The 24,971-nt window shown below is 32.7% G+C and overlaps 2 protein-coding genes across 2 annotated transcripts; one reads left to right on the top strand and one right to left on the bottom strand.

The window, feature by feature from the left end:
• Positions 1 to 8,356: 8,356 nt before the first annotated feature.
• On the top strand, positions 8,357 to 14,665 carry LOC129891547 (probable WRKY transcription factor 32). Its single transcript, XM_055966943.1, has 5 exons — positions 8,357 to 8,701; positions 9,595 to 9,647; positions 11,946 to 12,619; positions 12,974 to 13,132; positions 14,013 to 14,665. The coding sequence occupies exons 1-5, from the start codon at positions 8,428 to 8,430 to the stop codon at positions 14,368 to 14,370; spliced, it is 1,518 nt and encodes a 505-aa protein (XP_055822918.1). The 5' UTR covers positions 8,357 to 8,427; the 3' UTR covers positions 14,371 to 14,665.
• An 863-nt stretch (positions 14,666 to 15,528) lies between these two features.
• On the bottom strand, positions 15,529 to 20,054 carry LOC129891548 (uncharacterized). Its single transcript, XM_055966944.1, has 5 exons — positions 19,603 to 20,054; positions 18,745 to 18,805; positions 17,664 to 17,768; positions 16,220 to 16,565; positions 15,529 to 16,095 (listed from the first exon to the last, which is right to left on the bottom strand). Exons 1-5 carry the CDS (start codon positions 19,741 to 19,743, stop codon positions 16,074 to 16,076), a joined length of 675 nt encoding a protein of 224 aa, XP_055822919.1. The 5' UTR covers positions 19,744 to 20,054; the 3' UTR covers positions 15,529 to 16,073.
• Between the last annotated feature and the right edge of the window lie 4,917 nt (positions 20,055 to 24,971).

The raw sequence follows: 24,971 nt of genomic DNA, 5'->3' as shown, positions 1-24,971 counted from the left end.
AACTTAAATTATAATGTGATAATTAACTAAAAATAACTAAAGGCGAGATAACTATTAGAAACAGTGGCCACGCACTATGCAACCAAATTGCAGAACCCTCCTTTCTTGATGCTCAATTCATTTTCACCTAATAGTAATCATAATGATTACCCAACAATTACTAATATATATGTATTGCCTATCTTAGCAATTAATATGCAGAAGAGAATGAAGTTTAGCCATTACCTGAAAGTTGTATATTCGTTGGCTATGCTGCAGTTTGTCACGTTCTAGGGCAATACTAATTTCACCAACTTATCCAATATATAGGCTAAGTGGTATAAGTTATTAACTAAATTAACACTTTAGCCCACCAACTAAATTAATTATCCAAAGTTATCCCTCAACTAAATAATCATAATTATCGAGTAGTCCAAATACCTATTAAAAATTTATGAAATGAGTTTTTTATAAAATAAAAAAAGTCCTAGTACTCAAAACGACCTAATGGATCGTTACAATAATTGTTTAAAATAGTGATAGATACAACAAAAACATCAACTAAAAATAATAATTTAAGATTTACTAAATCACCTATAGACTAGCACTTTTTAGAGAATTTATTCATAACTCTACTCGTGTGAACTTATTTATATTGTCAATCTTGATTTAGATTATTTTTTTTTAAAAAAAAGAGAAGAATGTGCTTGTTAACGTAAAATTAATTAATTCATAATGAATTCTACTGGCAGATATAGTTTTGCTAAAATAGGAAGAAAATTTAACGAATGTGAATAGAAGTAAAATGGAAAATTAATAAATGACTAATAAAAATCCCAACAAAAGTATCAGAAAAAATAGGAGCAAATAGTAAACTAATAATAACTTTGGTCAAATTAGTTACTAAATTTACTTTTTAAAGAATCTACAAAAATTGACAAAATAGAAATACATTTAATGTGCATTAAATAGTATATATTTATTCTTATCATTTAATAAATGATATATATTTACCTGTTTTATTAATAAATCTATATTTATTGACTTTACAAAATAATGCTAAAAATAATTTTTAAAATTTCAAAAATATCACGTGACTTAAAAAATTACCTCACTCAATTTTATTTTATTTTAAAAACCAACTTACATTGTCTTACGTGATAAGGGATATAGAAAAGATTCAAATATGTCACCTAATTAATGAAATGATTCACATATGCCATTTACAAACAGGGGAGGAGAGGCAGAGAGAGACTGGTAAGTAATGAAGGATTTAGATAATGCCACATGACACAAATGAACTAAATGTGTCACCGTGATAACATAAATAAGTCTGACTACTAACAGATGGCATGGTTAAGTAAGTTCTAAAATTTAACTTGATAGGTAAGTAATGAAAGATTTAGATAATGTCACGTGGCACAAATAAACCAAATATGTCACCGTGATGACATAAATAAGTCTGACTACTAATAGATGGCATGGTTAAGTCAGTTCGAAAATTTAACTTGTTTTCGTTGTTTGGTAAACTTTATAAATAAACTTTGATGAACTATATAATAAAGGTATTTAGAGGGAAATTCACATTTGGAGGTACAATTTCTTTTAATTATTTATTATTTTTTTACTTACGAATCCTCATTGATTATGTTTGACCTTCATTTAATTTTATCTTAAGCCAATATTATATAAAATAAAATTTAAAATAAACGCTAGAATTTTTATATTTTCTACTAATATAAAAGTATTTGGTAAGACTAAAAGGGTCTTATAAATCACAGGACGTAAATTGGACATGGCACAAATCAAAATAGATTTTCAACTTTTTTTTTTCTTTCAACGAATTTCAACTAATTGACTATCTCATATATTGGTACTTTAATTCATCTTTTTAATATCTTTTGTTTATCGTGCATTTTAGTTTCATATCTAAGACCTTATAATCTTTTGAGAATTTATTCTTAACTTTGTTTATGTAAGCTTGCTCACATTACTGATTCCAAATTTGAATAAAAGAGGAGAATCACAGTTTTTTTCATGGTATGTCTTTGAATTTTAAGAGATTATAAGTTGTTGCAAGATAATTTTAGTCTATTTCATTTTTTAACATCTTCATGTAACGTGTTTTTTTTAGTTTCATATCTATGGACTTGCATTTATCAGTCCCAAATAATTTGAATAAGAAAGAAGAATTGTGATAGGCTAATAGCTGTCAACCTAAAACTAACCGATTCTTGATAAATCCTAATAGCACATTTAATTTTGCTAATATAGGGAGACAAATTAATATGTGTGAATCACAAGTAAAATAGAAAATAAATAAATGACGTAGTAAAAATTCTAACAATCAAATAAAAATAAAAATGAGAGTAAATAGTAAACTCATAATAACTCTGTCAAATTAGTTACTAATTTTCTTTTTTAGGAATCTACAACAGTAAACTCATAATAACTCAGTCAGATTAGTTACTAATTTTCTTTTTTTAGGAATCTACAAAAGAAAACAAAATAGAAATATATATTATTCATGTTCCTATCTAGTCCTTGTTCTGTACATTTTAAAGCAATATATATAGCCAGAATCTGCTAAGAGAATAAAAACCAATATTGGATATTATATGAATTTTTCTTTTCATTGTTGAAAAATTAAAGCAACAAGAATGAGGATGGTCATTTTATTTTCTTATTGTTTTCTTCTTCTTCACATTTTTATGTCAGGTAGGTGTCTATTTTTTTAATATTTATCTGATAATTTATTTGTTATAATATGTTTCAAAATATTTGACTCCATTAAACTAGTTAATGGTGTTATTTTACACAATTTGCACAACCTTTAAGAACTCAAATAGTTGTCTATATGTACTCGAATTTGATTTTATTTTCATGGGAATTGCTATTCTAGATTATTATGAATTAAAAAAAAAGGTTCTATCGTGAGGAGAAAGTGAAAAATAGGGAGAAAAAAAGAAAATTAACAGGCGTTCCAAGCGATCATTTATATAATCCTAGAAATCAAAATGTCAATTTAGGAAACTCTACGACATGTATGATTTACTTCATCCATAATTATATTCATTTATCGGGATTTGATTTTTGCATTGTTAAGGAATGTGTTGGAATGGATGTTGGATTCCTTAGTCCCTTTAATGAGTCAAACACGATACAAATTCATAAAGATAGCACCTTAGTCAATTTTTGGTCTTGTCTTTAAAAAATAGCCATTGACTTTTATACTAATGGGCCCGTACTAAATACTAATGGTTATATTAATAATCTTTTTTACCCCACCCCACCCTCTCACTCGATCTGGATCAATAGTATTCTCATTTACATACATTATTCATTTTATGTTTTTTTTGTTTCTTTTGTGTAGTTGGCATGGGAGATAGCAACTTGGCTCCTATGGAGATGGCTAGAGGAAATTTGACAGAATTCGATGTTGATTACCATTATAGATGTTCTGGGAATTTGGGTCCATGCAACGATGACTATTGTGATGAAGATTGTTGCATTAAAACATGCAATAGTTACTATAGTGGACTTAATCCAGAACCAAGATGCATTGACTATCCTGGATTTTATCCATACAAGTTTTGCATTTGTGTGCATGATTGTTATTGAAATGTTAATAAGATATTACATTAATGGTCTTATTTCTTCATGCAAATGCACTTGTATCTTCTTTCTTCTTTTCTTCACGTTTGTTATCTAGTGTTGGGTATTTGTATTGGAATCCGGTAGAATTCAAATTCACGCTGGAAAGTAGGCGACTTCATATCCAAGGCTCGAATCTAATACATCTAGTTAAGGATAAGAGAGTAGTTATCATTCAACTACAAGTCTAATTTTCAATAAGATATTATAATGATCTTATTGTTCATGAAAATGCACTTGTAACTTTTTTTCTTCTTGATTTTTGATTAGGTATTCGATATTTGTATTGGAGTCCGATTGAATCCAAATTTACGTCGGAAAGTAGGCGAATTAATATCTAACGATCAAATTTGAAGGAATAGTTGTCATTCCATGACAAGTCTAATTTTTTTTATAAAATATTACAATAATCTTATTATTCATGCAAATGAGCAAACTTGTATCTTTTTTTCTTCTTGTTTTTCGATTAGATATTTGTATTAAAGTCTGATTGAATTTGAATTCATGTAGGAAAGTCTCATATATTGCCAGGTGGTCAACTAATATGAGACACAAAGTGAACACGCCTCATGAAAATGCACTAATATGGGACACAAAGTGAAACTTTGTGAGACTTTCCCACCTATAGGAAAGTCTCACATATTGCCGATTAATATTAGTTGAAATTAATGTTTTTTTAATTTAGTAAGGTGATCAACTAATATGGGACAACTATTTTTAGTATAGTGACCAACTAATATGGGACAGATGGAGTATCATCATTGGACTATAATTATTACGTATGATTTGACTATAATTAATTCACTTTCCCCTTTAGTAGTTCCAATTTATCAAATCACCAAGGCTTGGAGTACTTAAGGGTCAAAACCACACTTAAAGTATCTCAATTTTTGAAGGTTCACTAATAGGTGTGTAAATTTTCTATCTAAACTATCATCAAATATTTATCGAAACACAACTCAACTATCAGTTGTTCACAACTCAAATCCATAAAATTTAAATCTTGAATCACCTCTAACTTAGTTAATTATATTTAGTTGATCTCCCTAATCTATTTGGTCAACTCTAATCTAGTTGGTCTTCCTATATAATCTGATTGATCCCTATTTAAGGGCAATTAGTAGCTCAACAGAATCATTTAATTAAAAGATTAACAAAATCTAATAGAAACAAATTAACATGCAATTCAATTAATTCCATATTATCTACTTGTTTGAATTTTTATCCCTATATAAAACCCTCAAAGACATTTTTACATGAATAATTTTCCTCAAGATTCATATATATGGCTATTCTAGTTTGGTCCCCAAGTTTTTGTGCCATTTTTGTTCTCATTCTTGTAACAGGTTAGTTAATTATGTTTCTCTTCTATATTTTTTTCCCTTTTAGGATATGTTTGGTATGAATTCAATTTTTTCATGTTCGACTGGCTAAAATATTTTTGAAACATATTCTTTTTGAAAAAATTAGTTTTCTGACAATCAAGAAAATGATTTCTTTTGTATGAGTAGGAAAATCAAATTTCATAAATAGCATTTCATATAATTGTCCCATCTCATGCCCCCAATCCTTCTCGCCTCGCCCCCCTCACCTAACCCTGGAGTGTTTGTTGATGAACGTTACAATGAGATTGGATCAAAATTTTATACATCTATCGATTTTGTTTACACCATATTAATTAAATTATGTGAACTATCTAATCTAATAAATTTATCATTCAGTCGGATGTTTTTATGTTTTTACATTACCCCCCTTTATTAGGTGGCATGAGAAAATTATTTGTATAGGAGTGAATCACGCCTTCTTTCATATACAGGCTTGATCTTCTTTTTTGCTAGAGTTGAACACATAGAAATATTATTTTCATTAATAATTGTTTATCATGAGACTTTTGTTTAAACCCTCGAAAATCTATCAACTCTGATTATATATATATCATATTAAATTGTGTGAACTGTCTCGTATAAAAAATCTCATTTCATCTTTTTTATTTAATTTATTTTTATTTTTTCTATATTGCTTAGGTGGCATGGGAGATACCAACTTGGGTCCAACTCATATGGACAATATTATGAATGGTGGAGGACTAGATTTACCAAATGAATTGATCAATATAGATTATGATTATCAATGTTCAGCAAATTTGGGTCCATGCAATTATAAATATTGCAATGAAGCTTGTTGTAATAAGCTGTGTTATAATTACTATAGTGGACTTCACCCACGTCCATTGTGTGAGGATTGGGGACCTAGGTATAAATATAAATTATGTATTTGTTGGCATGATTGTTATAAAAAATAATAGAGATCTTATATTAGATAACAGTACTTAATTTGGATATTAAGAATAAGGGACTTGTAATTTTGATATCATTAATTATTTAATAATAATAATTGATGTTGTGTGAATGCTTTTTTGTATGTGTAATTATATGTTGTTAGACAATAAGGAGCGTGTTTCATTTAGTAAAGGCTCGTAATAATGTTTTTGGAATCAACCCTAGACCTATTCGCTTGAATGTTTTTTTGAGATTATTAACTTTTTATTTTTGAAAAAAGAAAAGGAATCCAATAACAAATCTGCTCACACAATTATAAAAGAACAATTTTATATCTCGCATTTATTTATATTGTAAAAAAATGAGATTTTTTTTGTCTTCACCGCAACAAAAGAATGTCCTCCATCGGGGGAAAAAATCAAGAAATGAAATAATGACTCACTTTTTTTTAGTCATTTCTAAAGAAATGACACATTTTTATATTTAATAACAAGTTAACTTTAAAATATTTATTTTATCCTTAATAAAATAATTTATAACCACACAAATATAAATTACTCATTCTGTCTTAATTTATATGATTTACTTTTCTTTTTAATTAATTTAAAAAAGAATTATTAATTTTTTTATATATCTAATAATAATTTAATTTTAAAATTTAAATTTTATCATTAATAAAATAATTTATAAAATATATTTATCATTTATTTTAAATCATAATTTTTTTAAAAAAATATTTCTTAAATTCCGTACAAAATCAAATTAATCATATAGAATAAGGTCCAAGGGAACAAAGTCAATAGGAGTCAACGACATGCCCTCCTAGTAACAGCGTACCAAATGTCCGATTCTTACACCTCCTAATTCGGATCCGTACTCTCTAATGTCTTCTCATGTTTCCCTATTAACTAAATTACCATTTTAACCCTATTTATATATTTTTAAAAAATATCACAGTGATTAAGAAATCGTTAATACATTAAAAGATTTTATCATTTTGCTTTTTTTTTTTATATCAATGCAATATGCATAGAGTATAAAAACAACTAGTATTGAGAATTGTTTACATTCAAAATGTCATATTAATTGTAGGGGTAAAATAGAAAAAAAATAATTAATTCTATCTTGATTTAGTAAGTAATCAATTAATATGAGATAAATATTTTTAGTAAGATGTCCATCTAATATGGGACAGAGGGAGTATTATTCAATTGGTTTTTATTTTTAAAAATAAAAATTGACTAGAGTTTTGAATCTGATTGATTTTATTAAAAATATCATCACTGAATACTTCACGATCAAGTTCGATCAGTTTTTCGGGCAAAAAACAGATTGAGATTGATCGATGGATCGATTTTTTTTACATATCAATGTAATTTTATAAGTGAGTTCTGAAAAGGATAGAGTGTACGAAAAACTTATCCTACCTTGTAGAGATAGAAAAATTGTTTTTGAAAGAAACTTGATTCGAATTACAAGTATCAAAAGTAATAAAAAAGAAAAATTACATAATCAAAGAGGATATAGTAAAATCATAAGGAAAGTATTACATAGCATTTGGAGAAAAAGAACAGTAACAACAATCAAAATAACGCGATAACTAAAGTACATAAAACAATAAATAGTAACATGAATCGAAAGACAAAAAGCTACAACAAATTAGTAACATGAATCGAAAGACAAAAAACTTTTAAAATAAGAAAATATTACTCAAATCTCATAGTGCTAAGAGCTAATTACATCATATTCCTACTCTTTTCAAATTGCAAAAATCTCTTAAATTTGGTGAAATTCGGATACGTCCCAAAACGTCCTAATACATCACGTAAAGTGATATATCTGATTGATACATTGCGTAAAGTGATATATCTGATCGATACATTGTGTAAAGTGATGTATCTGACGTCCTGATACATCACAAAAAATGATGTATCGAATCGATACATCGCGTAAAGTGATGTATTTGATCGATACATTGCGTAAAGTGATATATTCGAGAATAGAAGAGAATAGAGATTTTTGTAATTTTTTTAAATGGTAGAAAATTTTAGAAAATATAATAAAATAAGTTATGTATTTATGTAATTTTCTCTAAAAATAATGCTACTATACTAGGGATCAAACCAATAATCGAGTTAATTTATTCTCCAGTAAATCTAAAATCCAATCAATTTTTTTAATAGATTTTTTATTATGTTTCTAATAAGTTCATTCTGTTAGTTAGATCAAAATTACTCTCCCTTAATAAAAATAAGAAACTAAAGGTATTTAATGTATTATTGTTGAAGCCAAATTACATCTAAAAGTTAACAATTTTGGCTTAAAAACTCGTTAATCGTCACTATCAAATACTTTATGTTGTTATTATTATTATTATTATTATGTAAAAAGAAAAAATTAAAAGACAAAAAATAAAATAAAAATAAAAAGTTCACTTTGAAATACCTTTACCTTCTTCCTCTTAATTCATTTTTCACACACTCACACACTCACTGGGTGTTCGTCGGAATCCGCCATGGATGACGAAAACGAGAGCTCCAAATCAGCCGGAGCTAAAAATTCAAATCCAGAAGAAGAGGAAAACAGAAGCAAAATCGAAAATTTCTCCGACGATAAGGATGACGGAGTACTCGATGATAACAGTGTAGCTGAGAATTTACGAGAATCAAAGGAGGAAGCTTTAATTTCAGAAACCCTAGTTCATCCTACTGTACAATCATCCGTACAAATTGAAACTGATAGCCAATCAGAATTCGATACAGAGTTCTCTCCCTCTTACCAACTTTCTGGTACTGTTCAATGCTGTTTAATTCGTTCTCTCTGTTTTCTGTTTCTGAAAATTGAGTATATTTATTAGCTCATGTTTCAATTTTTATGATCAATTTTATATACATTTGATATCCACTAATTCTACGGAATACCTTCACACACGAAGGTCACTGTGTGCATCAAAGCTCAGATCACCTATTTTCTTTGTTAGTCCCAAAAAGAACACCCCATTTCCATGTTTATTAACAGTTTAACTCACCCCATTTCCATGTTTATTAACAGTTTAACTTTAAAATGTTTATTTTACTCTTAGTGAGAGTTTTAAAAAGTCTTTCTTTCTCAAATTCCGTGTCAGAGTTAAATAATCTCACATAAATTGGTATAGAGGAAGTAATATTTTGTGTCGATTGAGAATTGAACCTAAGATCTTATAGTGTCAAACTTCTTCATTGTCTACTACGGCACACCTTAAGGTGCTATACCTTTTGTATTTTATTTCTTGTTTTATGCGTATATAACCATAGAATGTAGAATAATGGTCAAAAACGCATTTGAAGTATCATGTTTTGCGAGTTTTCTAACTGAACTATTAGGAGTTCACTTTTCCTAGCTGAATTATCGCCAATTATTTATCAAAACGCACCTCAACTATCATTTGCGAGTTTCCTACTTTGAATAACTGATAGTTGAATTATGTTTTGATAAATATTGGTGATAGTTCCAAGTAGAAAAAATGAACATCTAATAGTTCAGGTAGGCAACTCGCAAAAATGTGTTAGAATGTAAGTCCTTTTGATTTTTTTTTTTTGTGTGTGTGTGTGAGAGAGAGAGAGAGAGATTATGATCATGAGTTGTATATGCATGCTTAATGTCTACAAAAATTCTGAAATTATTGTGTTGAATAATCTGACAGAAGTACCAGTGGAATATGAACTGCCCTCGTTTGGTTTCTCGAAAAAAATCACGGTATGCAGTTTCTTGCTTTTTACTTGATATTTATTTTTTTAAATGATAGTTTATCTAGCTATTTCGAAACGTGGGAGACGTTTGAGTGGATTCTCTATGGTAGCATATTTTTATTTTATTGTAGAGGTAAAGTCTGCGTATATACTACCCTCCCCAGAACCCATTTGTGGTATTACACTGAGTATGTTGTTGTTGTATTTTAATATTTTGGTTTTTCAATTATCTTGTTATAATAATCATAGGTGTGCAGTGTATTTGAATGGTATCACCGAGATACTGAGGTAATTCACGATAGGGGTGGACATGCACAATTAGAAAATTCAAGGTGATTGCTCTGTCACTATTTGGAGTTTTGGACCCGAGAGCTCGCTGCTTTTGTTTAGTAGATGTGTACAAGGTTGATTAGGATACGGAAGTTAGATTCCGCTAAAGCTGAAACTTAAATGTCAGTACACAATCGAGCCAAATATTTCTGCAAGGTAAATCACTGAGATTTCTTGAGGTTAATGTGGTACTAGGAAGCATAATCATCGGTTCTACAAGATCCAGTACACATTCCATGTTGCATGTACAAAGTTATTCTGAAGATTTAGAAGTTTTCGTTTATCCTCATTTGAGTTTATGAAGCAAGTGGTGAAGTAGTGTTGCCTTAAAAGATCAAGTTAGCTAGGAGTTGAAATGGAGTAGAGTGACATCATGCACCTCCTTTTTCGTGATGGTTGATATTGGGAAGCATTAGAAGGTGATGGGAAGTCAGTAGTCCAAGAAAGGGATTCCGTGGATAAGTGGAAAAATATTAGTAGGCTGCTCTATTGATCACCGCTCTGTACTTTTCTGTTTCCGGTTCTTGTGGTTTTTTGGGAGTCAATAAAGACTTAGGAAGCAAAATTTTAACACACTTTAAGCAGGCTAATCACCTCTTCCAGCTCTGAATTCGCCTGTCCATGGCCAGAGATCCTCCCTGACAAAAATGATGGCAATTGACCATCTGCAGGGACAAAAACAAAAATCTGATGCAAATTTTTATACAAAAGCTGATACTAAAATCAACACGTTAAGCTGATGTGCGGCAGGAGCTTGAGATATTACATACACAGTTATGGATATTGTAACTGCAAATTTAGGCATTTTCATATAAGCGTCAGAATGTAAATGAAGTAAGAGAACTCAGGGATGATGGGTCCGCATCTCTACCCTTCTCCACTTAAACGTTGGACTTAGCTTGTTTGGCCTAGGCTCGAACTTGTGACTTGACACACAAGTCCCTCAATCTACGCCAAGTGAGTTTTACCCCCGGGGCTGCTATTATTAGTATATTATCTTTACTATTATATATTTGGCTTTCCCTAGACCCGACTTATGGGATTTCACTGGGTATGTTGTTGTTATTATATATTTGGCTTGTTTTTCATTTTTATTCGACACAATAATGACAATGTGTTGATTGAGCTTAAATGGAGAAAACATGATCAGTGTCATTTCATTTAGCTAATTCCAATTTATTTGGGATTGAGGCATAGTTGTTTTGTGCATTAGATTTTGTTTCCTTACTGAGCAATACTTTGTTAAATGTGTCCTAAAATCAAATTATTCACTTTAACATGACATGTATCTCTCGCACCCAAGGGTGTGGTCTAGGGGTGCAAACCTTGGAGACCACGGTTAAAATAACAACAGAACAAAAAAAAAACACCAGGTGTCTTCCCATCTGTCTGAACCTTGGGGATATAGTTACCCGGTACTCGTGCTGGTGGAAAGTACTCAAGTAGAAGGTACCCCGTGGAATAGTTGAGGTGCTTGCAAGTTTCCTGGCCATCACCATTATAGAAAAAAAAATGACATGCATCTCACGTTCCTGGGGTGCTTGGTGGTTGGTGGAAATTGGAATGTAGTGTATCATATAACAAAGGCACCATGCAAGTACAATGGAAGCGTTTTATCCGAGAATGTTGCTGTTTAGTCTCATCTTTAGCATTAGAGTTACTACCAGAGGAATCATCGTGATCCTTTGCTTTTTGGATAAATTGAAAGGAAAGGTTAGAAACCTTAGCAAGCGTGATATAGTGACCATCACATGGCCACTCTAATACATAATATCTCAAATTGCAACGTTATTTGTGACATGATGCTTTAAATGAGCGGTAGTCAAATTACTTTTTGTAGGTTAATACATTACGTTTTCCAGAATATCTAATTTCGATTTTTCTCTTTATGATAATGTTATACTTATTACTGAACAGTTAGTTCAGACAATTGCTGGAACTGGATGTGCAATGAGTCATTTCATGTTGTTTGCAGGATAGAATTAGTGTTACCAGGCCTGGAACTTTGAATGTTCAAGCACGAACAGAACATCAGCGACGCGTGCCTGATGAAGCATCCTCATTGGAGCTGTCCTCTATATCTGTTGGACAGTCCATTTCATCAGTGCCAAGCCCAACTCTAGCAGAAAGACGATCGTTAGCAGTAGTAAATTGTACTGCAGGAGAAGTGGTTAAGCAGAGCTCCGATGCGAAGGTTCTACCTCTTGTACCAGTTCTTAAGACACCAACCCGCGATGGGTACAATTGGCGGAAGTATGGACAAAAGCAAGTTAAAAGTCCTCAAGGTTCTCGAAGTTATTACCGATGCACTCATTCTGAGTGTTGTGCCAAGAAGATTGAGTGCTCCGATCACACTAATCGTGTAATGGAGATTATTTATAGAAGTCAACACACTCATGATCCATCCCCGAGAGTAAATTGCTCAAGGGAAAGCAAGTCTGCTGTATTATCTCTACCTACCAATGGCAAAAGTATAATAGCTCATCCAAATAGAAATTCTCATGAGACTGTGGCGTCCTCTTTAAAAGAAAATTTACAAGAAAGTTTACCAATCACTGAGCCAGCAAATCAGAATTCCGGTGGGTCTGACACTGGCACTGAAATAACTATTAAAGAGGAGCATAGAGACGAACCGGAACAAAAGAAGAGGCAAGTTCTCTCTCGTATTTAATTTAGTTACTCCCTCCGTTTCAATTTGTTTGTGTTACTTTCCTTTTTAGTCCGTTAAAACACAATGCCTTTTTTCTTTTTTGGCGACTCTTTAACTCTAACTTTTCTTGTGATATGTTTAAGACAACAAGATTAAAGGACATTTTGGTACATTCTACATATCTTTAATTTAAGCCACAAGATTCAAAGGTCTTCTTTATTATTTTAAACTCCGTGTCAAGTCAAAACTAGACAAACAAATTGAAATGGGGAGAGTATTTCATTTTTCTGCTTTTCATCTTACAAATGTACCAAACCATATGATTGATCACAATTCTTACCTATGATTTCCAGGTCTAGGAAAAATGACGCAAGTTGTTCTGAATCTGTTTCTAAACCTGGAAAGAAACCCAAGCTTGTCGTGCATGCTGCTTGTGATGTAGGAATATCAAGTGATGGCTACAGGTGGCGCAAGTATGGACAAAAAATGGTGAAAGGAAATCCCCATCCAAGGTACTGTATTATTTGATGCACATAAATCGTTTTATTGTTCTGCTTGCCTTTTGCTGAAATTCTAAGAGTTAGAAGGGAGTGATTCCACATTAAATGCATTTCTTGACTCATACCGGAGTGTTTTCTATTTTCTCTGCTTTGTTTCCTTTTGTTGGATTGTGTTGATGGATGAGAGTTCTATTCTTCGTGCACCATATACTGCACCATTAAACTAACTTGTTTGGACTCTTAAAAAATGTTGATGGGTGCATGTCGGATACTCCAAAAGTAGTGCATTTTTGGAGAATCTGAAACAGATGCTGCAACATTTTGGAGAGTCTGAGCAACATAGCTGTTCTATTAGAGTCTTAAGTTTCTTCAGGTAAAAGTTTCCTGCTAGTTTTCCCTTTCAAGTCAGACTTTCTTTTGATTCAACATCAATATGTATGGTCTATGTAAAATCCCCTGACACTTAATATAAAATTTTAGAGAAATCTTAGTAGCTCAGTTGTTTGGCTATTTGAACTTTCACCTTGTCGGTGATGGTTGAATTTTCCCACCTTGTAATCTCCTACCACCAATTTTCAAAAGAAAAAAGAAGGTAAGGTCCTATGTAAAAGGAAATGGAAATGCCAAGCCTCGAGTCAAAAGAAGAAAAAACAACTTGTGAAACAGCATATTCTAGCTTGATAACGTTCTCTTCTGAGCAGAATTAAAAAGAACTGGGCTTATTTCTATATCTAGGTTTGTTCCAATATTTACAAATTGAAACCCGTTCTCACATATTACTCGTTTTTATCTACTTTACGGTTTTAACTCATTATCTTGGTCAAAAGTATACTTCATTTTGCTTCTTCGGTTCTCCTGTTCCATCCTAAGTTGATTCTTGGATGACCTTTAGGAACTACTATCGCTGTATATCAGCTGGATGTCCTGTTCGAAAGCACATTGAAAGGGTTGTAGATACCACAAGTGAACTAACAATAACATATAAGGGAGTACACGATCATGACATGCCTGTACCAAAAAAACATCACGGTCCAACGAGTGCACCTCTTATTGCTGCTGCTGCCCCGGCTTCCTTAGCCAATATGCATGCTAAGAAACCTGAAACGCTACAACATCAAAAATCGACCACACAATGGTCTGTGGATAAAGAAGGTGAGTTGACAGGTGAGAAATTGGATCTTGGAGGAGAAAAAGCAATGGAATCGGCTCGAACTCTGTTGAGTATTGGATTTGAAATAAAGCCTTGCTAAAATTGGTTAGCTGCTTTGATTTTTGTTGCATTTATTTAATTATCCTCCATAGGGATTTCTTGTAGAAATTTAGAAGAGTGTACCTTTTTATAGTCCTCCAGGTTTTTTAATAGTCTCTGTAGAATGATTGTGGTCATCCAATATTTAGATAGTCTATACTCAGTTGCGTACATTATTGTGGATCAAAATAATTAACATAGATCTTGGAGGAACATATTGTGATGTTTGTCTATTTGCTTATGTTTCTTTTTCTATTTATTACCAAAGCTTTAGGAGAACTTAGGTTGGACATGAATTAGTTTAGCATATAAACTGTTCTTTTTTAGTATGCTTTCTTGAACATTTTGTCTTGGCTTCTTCACTTCCGTTTTCTTTTTTTTGAACTGCTTTGTATTACTTTTACTTGACCTGATGGTCTATCGGAAACAACCTCGTTACCTAGTAAGGGTAAGATTTGCACACACACTATCTTTTTCAGACCTCACGTGTGAAATTACACTTGTATTATACCGGCTAAATAATAGGTCACAGGTCAATTTGGTTTATATATCAATTCAACTTTTAGATGAGAGGACTTGGGTGATTCACAATGGACTGAATTAATAAAAGACGATTCATTAACTGCTCAAATTTGAATGAGTTGTACAGATCACATTTTTATGGATTAATTTCACCAAAGCTAGTTTAAAGAGTTTTTTTCAGTTAGCTACCAAGAAGAAAGCCATAAAATATCACTAGGCTAGGTGTGAATGTAATCATTAAAGCCTCTCATATACTATATGATAAGCTTTAAGTCTTCAAGTTTCTAATATGGTACTCATTGAATCTATTACTCCAAATTTGTAGAGGACATATTATGTTACATGAATCACTTTTCATGTGCTTGTAAAGAGAATCTTTAGGTTGGTGAACTATTATAGTACAAGGATGGGAATGAAAAAAAACTTATACTTTGCTTGATTGAAGGTATAACTAATCCCATGAATAAATGCATACCTCAAACTTAAATGTTATTTTATCCCACTTGGGAGGGTGTGATGAATTCCAAGATTATAATCCCGAAATAACTTTGTCCATAAACCAAATGATTACTTTGGGCTCGAGGCAAAATCACTCTTAATGAAAGGAAAGCTTGTCCAAGTTTAGCTCAGTCAATCATACAAGTTCAATGCAGACCTTTCTATTATGCCCAATGACCTTAGAAATGGATGGTCTTGAACTTTTATCCTTCGCTTGCCCCATAGGCAAACATTCAAGATCAAAAGTCAAAAGTTTGACTCATGAGGCAAAACTTAAAATTACAGTATTGTCCATGGAGCAAGCAGAGTTGAGTTCAAAATCACCTACCTCCACGGTTATTCTTGTAGACACTTTGCAGGCCCAATCCATGGTTCAGTCCATCTTAAGAAGTTAGGCTTACACAAAGAACACAACAGGTGATAAAAGAACTCAAGAACTATACAGCCAGGAAAAATGATATGATGCAACTGAGTGAGGGAACACAAAGTCCACAAGCATTTGTATCCCATCCATATGATGCAATTGTGTGTGAATAGCTGTTTAAAAGCAATTGTGATATCCACATAACATTTTACGTTCGCTCATAAAAGACCAACAGAAAATACGGCTTCAAGAAGCCGGGGATGAATCCTTCTTCATATCAACTCTCTGTGTTTGCTGTAGTGCACCAGTTGACAAACTCATCATAAGATCCGGAAATTGCATCTGCAGATATTAATGGATTACAAGTTAATGACATTACGTAATTAAGATGATATGAATGAAGGAAAGAAAATAAAGCAATAAGGGATTGTTCTGCTCATGGGCTAACAAGGAAATATAAACATACCCAAGGAGGCCACGTCCCTGCCACACTCTTGGTGTCACTTGTACATTAGTCATAGCACCTTGCCTCATAACTGTCATGGATACTGCACACCCCTGGTTCGACTGTGCTTCAGCAGCAAGTCGTTGTAACAGATTCTCACCCGACTGGACATTCCCAAATCTCACAACCTGATCTCCAAGTTGTAAACCGTCCTCTGCGGCTGGAGACGCCTCGGTTATTTCATCAATCACCGCAAAGGGTCTGCTGAAAACTACGTCCACATCCATGGAGGCACTTGTAGCAGTTGTCACAGTGTAATTGCTAGGAGATGATGAGGAACCAATATTGATAGCAGATCCTTGAACACCTAAACCAGCAGCAGCATGTTAGACGAAAGGAAAAATATACATTGTTAGGACCTCCCACAAGAAAATGCTCCATTAACTGTACACTCAATATGTTTCATTTTATACGAAGGTGTTTGATTCTACGGAGCATAGGAAAGAAAGAACGACTTTAGGCACATACCTAAAGTACCCTTAGAACTTGTGGTCTTAATCATGGCATTTCTATGGCTATACGTGCATTTTATTAAGAGTAAATTTTCAAGTTAAAGAGTTCTGAAATATAGAAAAATGACATTCTTTTTAAAGAGATTATAAAGGAAAGAGTGAAACATACAATGGAACTGATGGAGCAGCATGGTGAGATTTTAGAATAGCTTATACCAATACCAGAGAAGAAGATCAAATCCTATATCTTCTAGAAAATGGTTCAAAGTACCCTTACATGTAATGATGCACTTGACATGCACATGGATGTTTTAAGAATTCGAAAGTAGTATAACTTGAGCAAGTATTACCCTTAGGCCTTAACCTATTGAAATTGCCTAAAAATACCCTCCTTCCACCAATGGATCAAAAATACTCAACGTTGTTTTTGGTTCAATAGGTGGGAGAAGGGTAGCTTTGAGCCAAATTCAATAGGTTAGAAGCATTTTTAAGCCAAAAAATAATGTTGAGGGTATTTTTGATCCAATTGGTGAAAGGAGGGTATGTTTTGGCCAAATTCAATAGGTTAGGGGCACTTTTGGCCCTTTCCCGGAAACCAAATTGAAGGATGGAATGAGAACTTGATGCCGAAGCATGCGCAAAAGATATGATATTTCAGTTGGATAAGCACTTTGGTTGAATGATAACGTCCATACACCAATGATGATAGTTAAGCATGATTCATGTAAATCAGCTGGTGGATCAACATATATACCAAGGAAGTCAGCTCTACTAAAACCAACTGATGCATAAGGAAAAGTAATACTATTGCTCATGCACCTGTCCCTACTCCCTCCCACTTGCTGACTAAAAATTCACCGACCTTCTCAGACAAAACTATAGATCCTTTTAAGTAGCACAGTATGAAAATGTTCTTATAGCGTTGTTTGTTGTAATCCACCAATGTCACGTACCTGAATCTTTGACAGAAGAAGGTGTAGAAGCAAGTCGTGCTGAATGCAGAACTTGAATATTTTGGTCTATTTTTTCTGTTATAATCTTGCGATCATTACGTAGCTCTGCAGTGTGGAAACACAATATGGTTTTAGAGAGGAACAGATATAATTTACTATATTGCTGCTGAAACATGAATAGTTCTGGAAACAGTAACAACAAAGTATACAATATTACAGAATACAGATGGTGAATTTCTGATGTTGCAACACTCGATGTGCAAAACATGGCATGCTCCGGAATAACAACTATTAAAAATAAACAGCATCAATTCTTCCTCAATCTCTGCATTAGGATGATATATATAGATAACAAGTAAATACCACACGTTCAGTTAGAAAACTCAAATGCTAATTTTAGCTACCTGCAAAAGCATCTACAACTTCCACGTACAAAAGAATTTCTCTATACTTAACGTGTTCACACAATTACCAGACTCGTCAACTAAATATGAAAAATGTCTCTTTCCCCAATTAAAATCCAAGAATCTTAACATCTACAGTGAGCGCCTTATTTCTGAATATTAACAAGTTCATTTCTTTACTTCCTTACACTAAGGAAGTATGAATATGGAGACACAGAACCAAGAATTTGGACAATAAAATTGAGAGTTTACAACTTTAGTTTAGATTATACTTCCTGCACCCAACGTCGTGGCCTAGGAGTTGATGAGGTGGTTGATAAACATAGGAGACAAAGGCTTAAGTCCCAATAGAGACACAAATACTAGGTGATTTTTTTCCTATCATTTAGAGCTTTGGAGGACATATTTACCGAATACTTGTGCTGGTTGGAGGTAGAATGTACCCACTAGAATAGTCGAGGTATCCCAGTCACCACAACTATACATAAAATTGTGCTTCTCAAAACATACTACAAGGTTATCATTTAGAATTTCCACCAAGTTAGGAAATCAAACTCAAGTACCAAGCAACTTCACTTACTACGGGCGAAAAACAGACAGATTCTTATAAAATTACAAACTCAGCAAGTCTAAAAATGCAGAAACAACTAATAAAACAGACGTTTTATGAGCATTACCAGAAAGCCTACGCCGATCAGCACGCACAGTTGGAATATCAATATCAGTTCTTGGGAATCCCTGCAATTACCTTCAAGTGTCATTCTTTATAATCAAAAGACACATCAAATCACAAACCCAAAAGGAAAAAAAGAAAAGATCAATCACTCAAATGAAAAAATCCCAAACCAATACAATTCCTTTCAACATAAACATAAGAGCACAGGGTCACCCCAGTGCACGAAGCATCTGGCTTTCACATAGGGTTCAGAGAAGGACCAGCCACACCCCAATAGGTGTAATTTGGGCAGTCCACCCATATCCTTGCATCGGTTAGACCTACTACACAGCTCAAACCCGTAACCTATAAGTCACACGTAGACAACTTTTCAGTTGCTCCACGACTCCCCTTCAACACCAATCAACTTACTACACAGCACGAAGCATCCCACGTTCACGGAGGGTTCATGGAACGACCAACCAAACCCCAAGGGGAGTAATGTAGGCAATCTACCCATATGCATAAGTTAGACAGACTACACAGCTCTAACCCGTAACCTATACGTCACACGACGACAACTTTATCGTTTTTCACAGCTGCCCCTCAACATAAGAGCACCAGGAGCAACGTGATGCACAAAGCATCCCATGTTCACACAGAATTCAAGAAAGGGCCCGCAACACCTCAACCAGTGTTATGTAGGCCGTTTACCCATATTCTTGCATCAGTTAACCTACTCCACCACTAGAACCCGTGAGCTATAGATTACACAGATACAACTTTCTTGTTCCTCCACAACTCCCCTTCAACACAAAAACACTAACATCCAAAAATTCAACATAAAATCTAAAATTGCAAAAAAAAATAAAAAAATAACCTCAGAATCAACAAGGTTTCCTGAAAGTCCAGGGCCACCAGGTTGGCAAAGTCGCTGAATAATAACATCCATTTCAGCTTCTGTATTAGCTCTTTCATCCATTAATTTCATAGTTTCTGCTTTCAAATTTGTACCCACCATTTTTTTTTCAAATCTTGTTATCTGGGTTTTGCTCAAAATTTGATTTTTCTCAAAATTTTCTTCACAAATTCAACTAGGGTTTATGCTTGAAAAAAAGTGAAGGAAGAGTAAATTGCAGAAAGGTCCTTCATTGTTTCAAAAAGTACAATTTAGTCCAGACATAAATCTTACCAAAATATGCTTCTTGTTTTTTCTTTGACAAATTTGATACAATCATTGCATCTTAGTTCTCTTTTCATTGAAATCAAGTACAGAGTGCATCTTGCTTGAAAGTGTAAAATGATTTTTTTGAAAAAATATTTTTTATGATGATGAAGTTCGAGTTAATTTGTGCATCTGAATTATTTCATTGATTATCAGTGATGAAATACTTTAGAATAGTGTGGCTTTTAACTTGGGTAGTTGAGTGGTTATTCTGCACCAATCGTTAATGAGTTGTCTCCCTCGATTTTTGCTTACTAAAGTTAAGGTATATGAAAAAAAAAATACTTTTTTTTGATTTATATTATATTATTTTTATATTAAGCATTTCTTTAGTGATAATGATATCCGAGCCATTTTTGGAGTACATCGATCAATTTTATGAGATATTTATCATTTTTATTAAAAATAGATATCAGATAACTCTATTCATAAAGACTAAAACATATAAAAAGAAAATACTTTTAAATTTTTTTGTCTCTACTGGAATTTGAATCGAGACAAGCATATCAATGAAGTTGACTATTATTTGATCTTCATTAATTAGGAGATGAAATACTTTATTTATATTAAATTGGAACAAATCTAATGTTATCGTTGTACATTATGGGTGTGTTTGGTATAAAGGAAAATATTTTACATGGAAAATATTTTTTTAGAAAATGTTTTCTTGGAAAATAAGTTGGTTTCTAATTTATTTTTTCATGTTTGGATGGTGAGTATAAGGGAAAATGTTTTTTTAGAAAATGTTTTCTTGAAAAATAAGTTGATTTCTAATTTATTTTTCCATGTTTGGATGGTGAGTGAAAAATATTTTCTAGTGTATGATTCGTGAATGAAAAATATTTTTTAGAAAATATATTTTATATAATCTGACCCCGACACCAGACCCGAGATTCGACCTGGGACTCCGACCCGACACACGACTTCGACCCTGACACCCGACCCCGACTTCCGACCCGATTTGAGACCCCGACCTGAGATTCGAGATCCAGCCCCGACCCCGACTCCCGACCAGACCTCAATTCGAGACCTCACCCCGATCTCGACACCTAACCCCAAATTCGATCCTGACATCTGAATCGAGACTCGACTTGGACCCGAGATTCGACATCAACGCTTAACTTTCGACTCCCGACTCCTAACTCGAAACTCCGATCCGAGATCCAACCCCGACATTCGATCCAAATTTCTACCTCTAATCCTAACTTGAGATCCAACCCCAACTCAATTCAAAATTCGAGAGTCGGGTTTCGAATTGAGAATCGGGAGTCGGATATAGGATTAGTATTGTAAATTGATATATATCCGAGACTTAAGTAAGGATGAAAAGTTGAGGTATGAGGTTCAAAATGGTTTTGAAAATGTTTTCCTTACTTTTTTAAGGGAAGTCATTTTCCTTAAATTTGAGAAAAATAAGTTGATTTGGAAAATATTTAAGTCAACCAAATATGAAAAAATCAGAAAACATTTTCCTTCATATCAAAGACACCCTAAATTGGCACAAATTATCAATAAAAATATTCTGGGGATGAATATGGTTCCTATTCCTTGTGTTTTCCCTTTCTCAAGTATATATGCATTTCTTATACCACTAATAATTGTCGAGGGATGAATATGGTTTCTATACTTTTAATCAAAAGCTCGGATTTAAGTATTTAAAAGAAAAACTAGCATAGAACATGTCTCTTTTTAATGAGCATTAGGTAGTGCTCATTTGAAAAAGTCGTAAAATCAAATGGATATCGAACACTGAATAAAAAAAAATAATTCTTCGTAACATTTGCATCTAACAAATCCTAGTTTTAGCTTTGAAAATTTCTAACCGAAAGCAAATTGATACATATTTTTCTTTGTAAACAAATGTCCAATCCCCTTGTTTTATACAAAGTTGCTAATTTCTAAACAAGTAGAAATAAGGAAATCTATATTTTTATAGGAGTCTTTTCATTTGTACAAATAGCAAATACAAAAAAAAACTTTTAGTACTATTTTTTATTTTTGTGTAATATTGATTCGATACGAATTTAAGTTGAGTAACAAAAATCAATAAGTATTCATATATTATTGATCGTAAATTATATTCGAAATTGAGACATAGTTATTTAACATATGTCGACTTGCCGTCCAAGTAATTAATACAGTTATACAACCATTTTAATTAGCTTGACTATGATTTTATAATGACTATTAGTAGTCTTCCTGTTATATTTTCAAATTAACCATAATATTTATTTGAAGAATTATTATATCTACCGTGAATAAGTACGCGTACGTACCCTTTGAATTGTACTTAACTTTTTTCATTTTGGACTTTCTTTACAGTTGTAGGAATATTGTTACTTTCATGGTGATGTATGAAGAAAATTAAAACTTTGATTAGTTCAAAAGCTTATCAAGACTAAGTATTCCTCCCTTCTTTTTTTCTTTCAAAATTCATCTAGTTAATATTTTTAACCACCGAGGGTTGCGATGAGATGAATATGATTCTTTGATGTTTAATTAGAGGTCTTGAATTCAAGTTTTGTTGTATGAAAAAAAATCCTGGTAGGGAGCGTTTTTTATCTCTTAAACTGGCTTTATATATACGACGTGAATTCAAATTAATCAGAAATTCAATAAACACCGACTAAGAAATCAAAAAATAAAATCTTAGTTGATTTCTTTGACATTTTCCTTATCTTGTGTGTGGGCTTAATTTATACATAATTTAGGAAAAAAATATTGTAAAGTATTGTTCTTGGGTTAGTATAAATTCACCCTTAGATATCCTTAGTTTCACACAAAATTAAAGTATTTCAAAGGATTTTTTAATTAGAAAAATGGCAAGCAAAATAACTTTTTGTGCTCTACTCTTTTGCTTTTTCCTCATGTTTGCTTCTGGTGGGTAATTCTCAAATATTTGTCTCTCATTTCTTGTTCTGTTCCATAGAATAAACACTATAAGTTCAATCTTTTATGGTTTATAAGTTCATTGTGAGATTTACTTTTTCGTTAGTTTCACACTTTAACTTATGTTTAGTACATAGTTATTGAGCCAGAAAGTTGTAAATTTTGTGCTTTTTGGTGTTTCGGTGATATATCACTACTTTTTTTTGACTTGACAGTGTTGTACTAAGGTTAGGCTTAGTCCCTCTCTGCCCCTTTTTGTTGAATACAGAATGACCCAAACTTTAATCTAGGTAATTGAATATTAAAAAAAAATACTTTAACTAATGATAAAAACACATTTCAAATATCACTTTATCGCTAGATTCACACACCAATTATTGGTTGTTTCCTTTTTCCTACATGAACAATCGATCAACATCTACACAACTGGGTGTGTTTTAATGTATATGTGGTGATAGTTCATGTAGGAAAATGAAACAACTGATAGCTGAGGTGAGGTGAGAAATTCGCGGAAAGAGTGATAGTTCAGTGTGTTTTCAACTATTATCTCATTTTAATTTTAAAACATTGATTAGTTGATCTAATTCAATTTAAATTTAAAAACTAGTCAAATTAACTTTTCAGAAGTAAAAACTGTCACATAAATCGAGACTTAAGAAGTAATAAAAACTATGAAATGACATGTTTTAATTTATTTCTTTTTGTTATATATTTTCTAAGATTTTTTTTGTCCTATGATTTAATGCAGAGATGCAGATAACAGAAGCAAAATACTGTAGAAAGCCTAGTAAAGGTTGGAATGGGAAATGTTTTGAAAAAAAATGTGACAATTGGTGCAAGAATAAGGATCATGAAGATTATGGAGATTGTTACAAGGGATATTGTTATTGCTATTATAAATGTTGAAAAATAAATAAATTAATGAAGCACAATAAATGTCCATAAGACTTTTCTTATGGCACAATGTGTCTTATATAATATATAGTTGAACAAATGTTTGCAATTACATGCATGATTAATATTGCAACAATAATGACCATAAATTATTTATGGTCTAATTGTTTGTAACTTGATGTTTTATATATGAAAGATATAGTATTACTGTGTCTCTTGACAATTATGAAACACAATTACAATAAAATAGTCACAATCTATAATCGCGTACTTGTCAAAAATTTATTCTTTTTCGGAGAAAAAATCTCCACAAGAATCTTCAACGAAATTTTTCAAGAATTGGAGTAGGAAGAAGAGAAGGAAAAAAGTCTCATTACTCCTTTTCTGTTTTGAACGAAGGAGTCCTTTTATAATTCTAAAGTTACGCACCTATTCAGAAAGAATTTGAATAGTTGTGTCTCTTTCTTTTATCTATTAAATATAAATTAGATATATATAACAAATATACATATTGTAACACCCCTCAAAATTTTCCTAAGATTCGGGCCTTCTTTGCATACGTGTGGGGGCCCATCGTATTTATTTCGAAGTATGTGCTTGAGTTGAGATGAGTCCCTGGTAAATTTAAGAGCGTTGGAGGTGATGTGGGGTCATTGAGGGCCTCTAGGACCGAGCTAAGTCCAAAATATCCGTCGTGGCTAAGTTTAGGACGAGTTCATGTAAGGGTCGACTTTTAACGACCCTATCTTTCGAAAGACGTCAATCCGGGTGGCCCACGACCTATCAAATTAAAGGTCGTCGAGTCTTCTTTCCAACGCCACCAAGAACGTAAATTTTAGAGTTCGGAGTCAAAAGATATCACGATCCGAAGACGAACTAGCACAATAGGGATTTTATTTTGGTCTGGGTTACAACTGCTGGGGAAATGGCCTTGGCGATGTAAGGGCGCGACGCGCCACTATCGCGCCACAAACATGCCTTAGTAGTTTGGTCCCTGGCGCGATGCGCCACTAAAAGTGTGCAGGGTTTTTCACGCCAAATTCCCAGAATTTAGGACAATAGGCTTGGCGCTGTAAGGGCGCGACGCGCCACTAAAAGTTGTGCAGGTTTTAGGCGTAATTGGCCTTGGCGCTGTAAGGGCGCGACGCGCCACTATCGCGCCAAGGGCGTTTTTGCCTAATTTTCAGAATTTGGAGAAAGGGCAATTTGGGAAATTTCCCAAATTTATATATACACAATCC

The sequence above is a fragment of the Solanum dulcamara genome, chromosome 6, assembly GCF_947179165.1.
Source record: "Solanum dulcamara chromosome 6, daSolDulc1.2, whole genome shotgun sequence".
Lineage (NCBI taxonomy): Eukaryota > Viridiplantae > Streptophyta > Magnoliopsida > Solanales > Solanaceae > Solanum > Solanum dulcamara.
Note: the sequence above shows the minus strand (reverse complement) of the source record. Positions and strands in the feature narration are given on the sequence as shown.

Excerpts from the sequence above, each read along its gene's own strand:
- LOC129891547 (XM_055966943.1), top strand. The coding sequence starts at position 8,428 with ATGGATGACGAAAACGAGAGCTCCAAATCAGCCGGAGCTAAAAATTCA. Across the intron at positions 8,702-9,594 it reads TCCCTCTTACCAACTTTCTG|AAGTACCAGTGGAATATGAA; the intron begins GTACTGTTCAAT and ends ATAATCTGACAG. Across the intron at positions 9,648-11,945 it reads GTTTCTCGAAAAAAATCACG|GATAGAATTAGTGTTACCAG; the intron begins GTATGCAGTTTC and ends TGTTGTTTGCAG.
- LOC129891548 (XM_055966944.1), bottom strand. The coding sequence starts at position 19,743 with ATGGTGGGTACAAATTTGAAAGCAGAAACTATGAAATTAATGGATGAA. Across the intron at positions 18,806-19,602 it reads GAAACCTTGTTGATTCTGAG|GGATTCCCAAGAACTGATAT; the intron begins GTTATTTTTTTA and ends AGGTAATTGCAG. Across the intron at positions 17,769-18,744 it reads TGATCGGCGTAGGCTTTCTG|AGCTACGTAATGATCGCAAG; the intron begins GTAATGCTCATA and ends TCCACACTGCAG.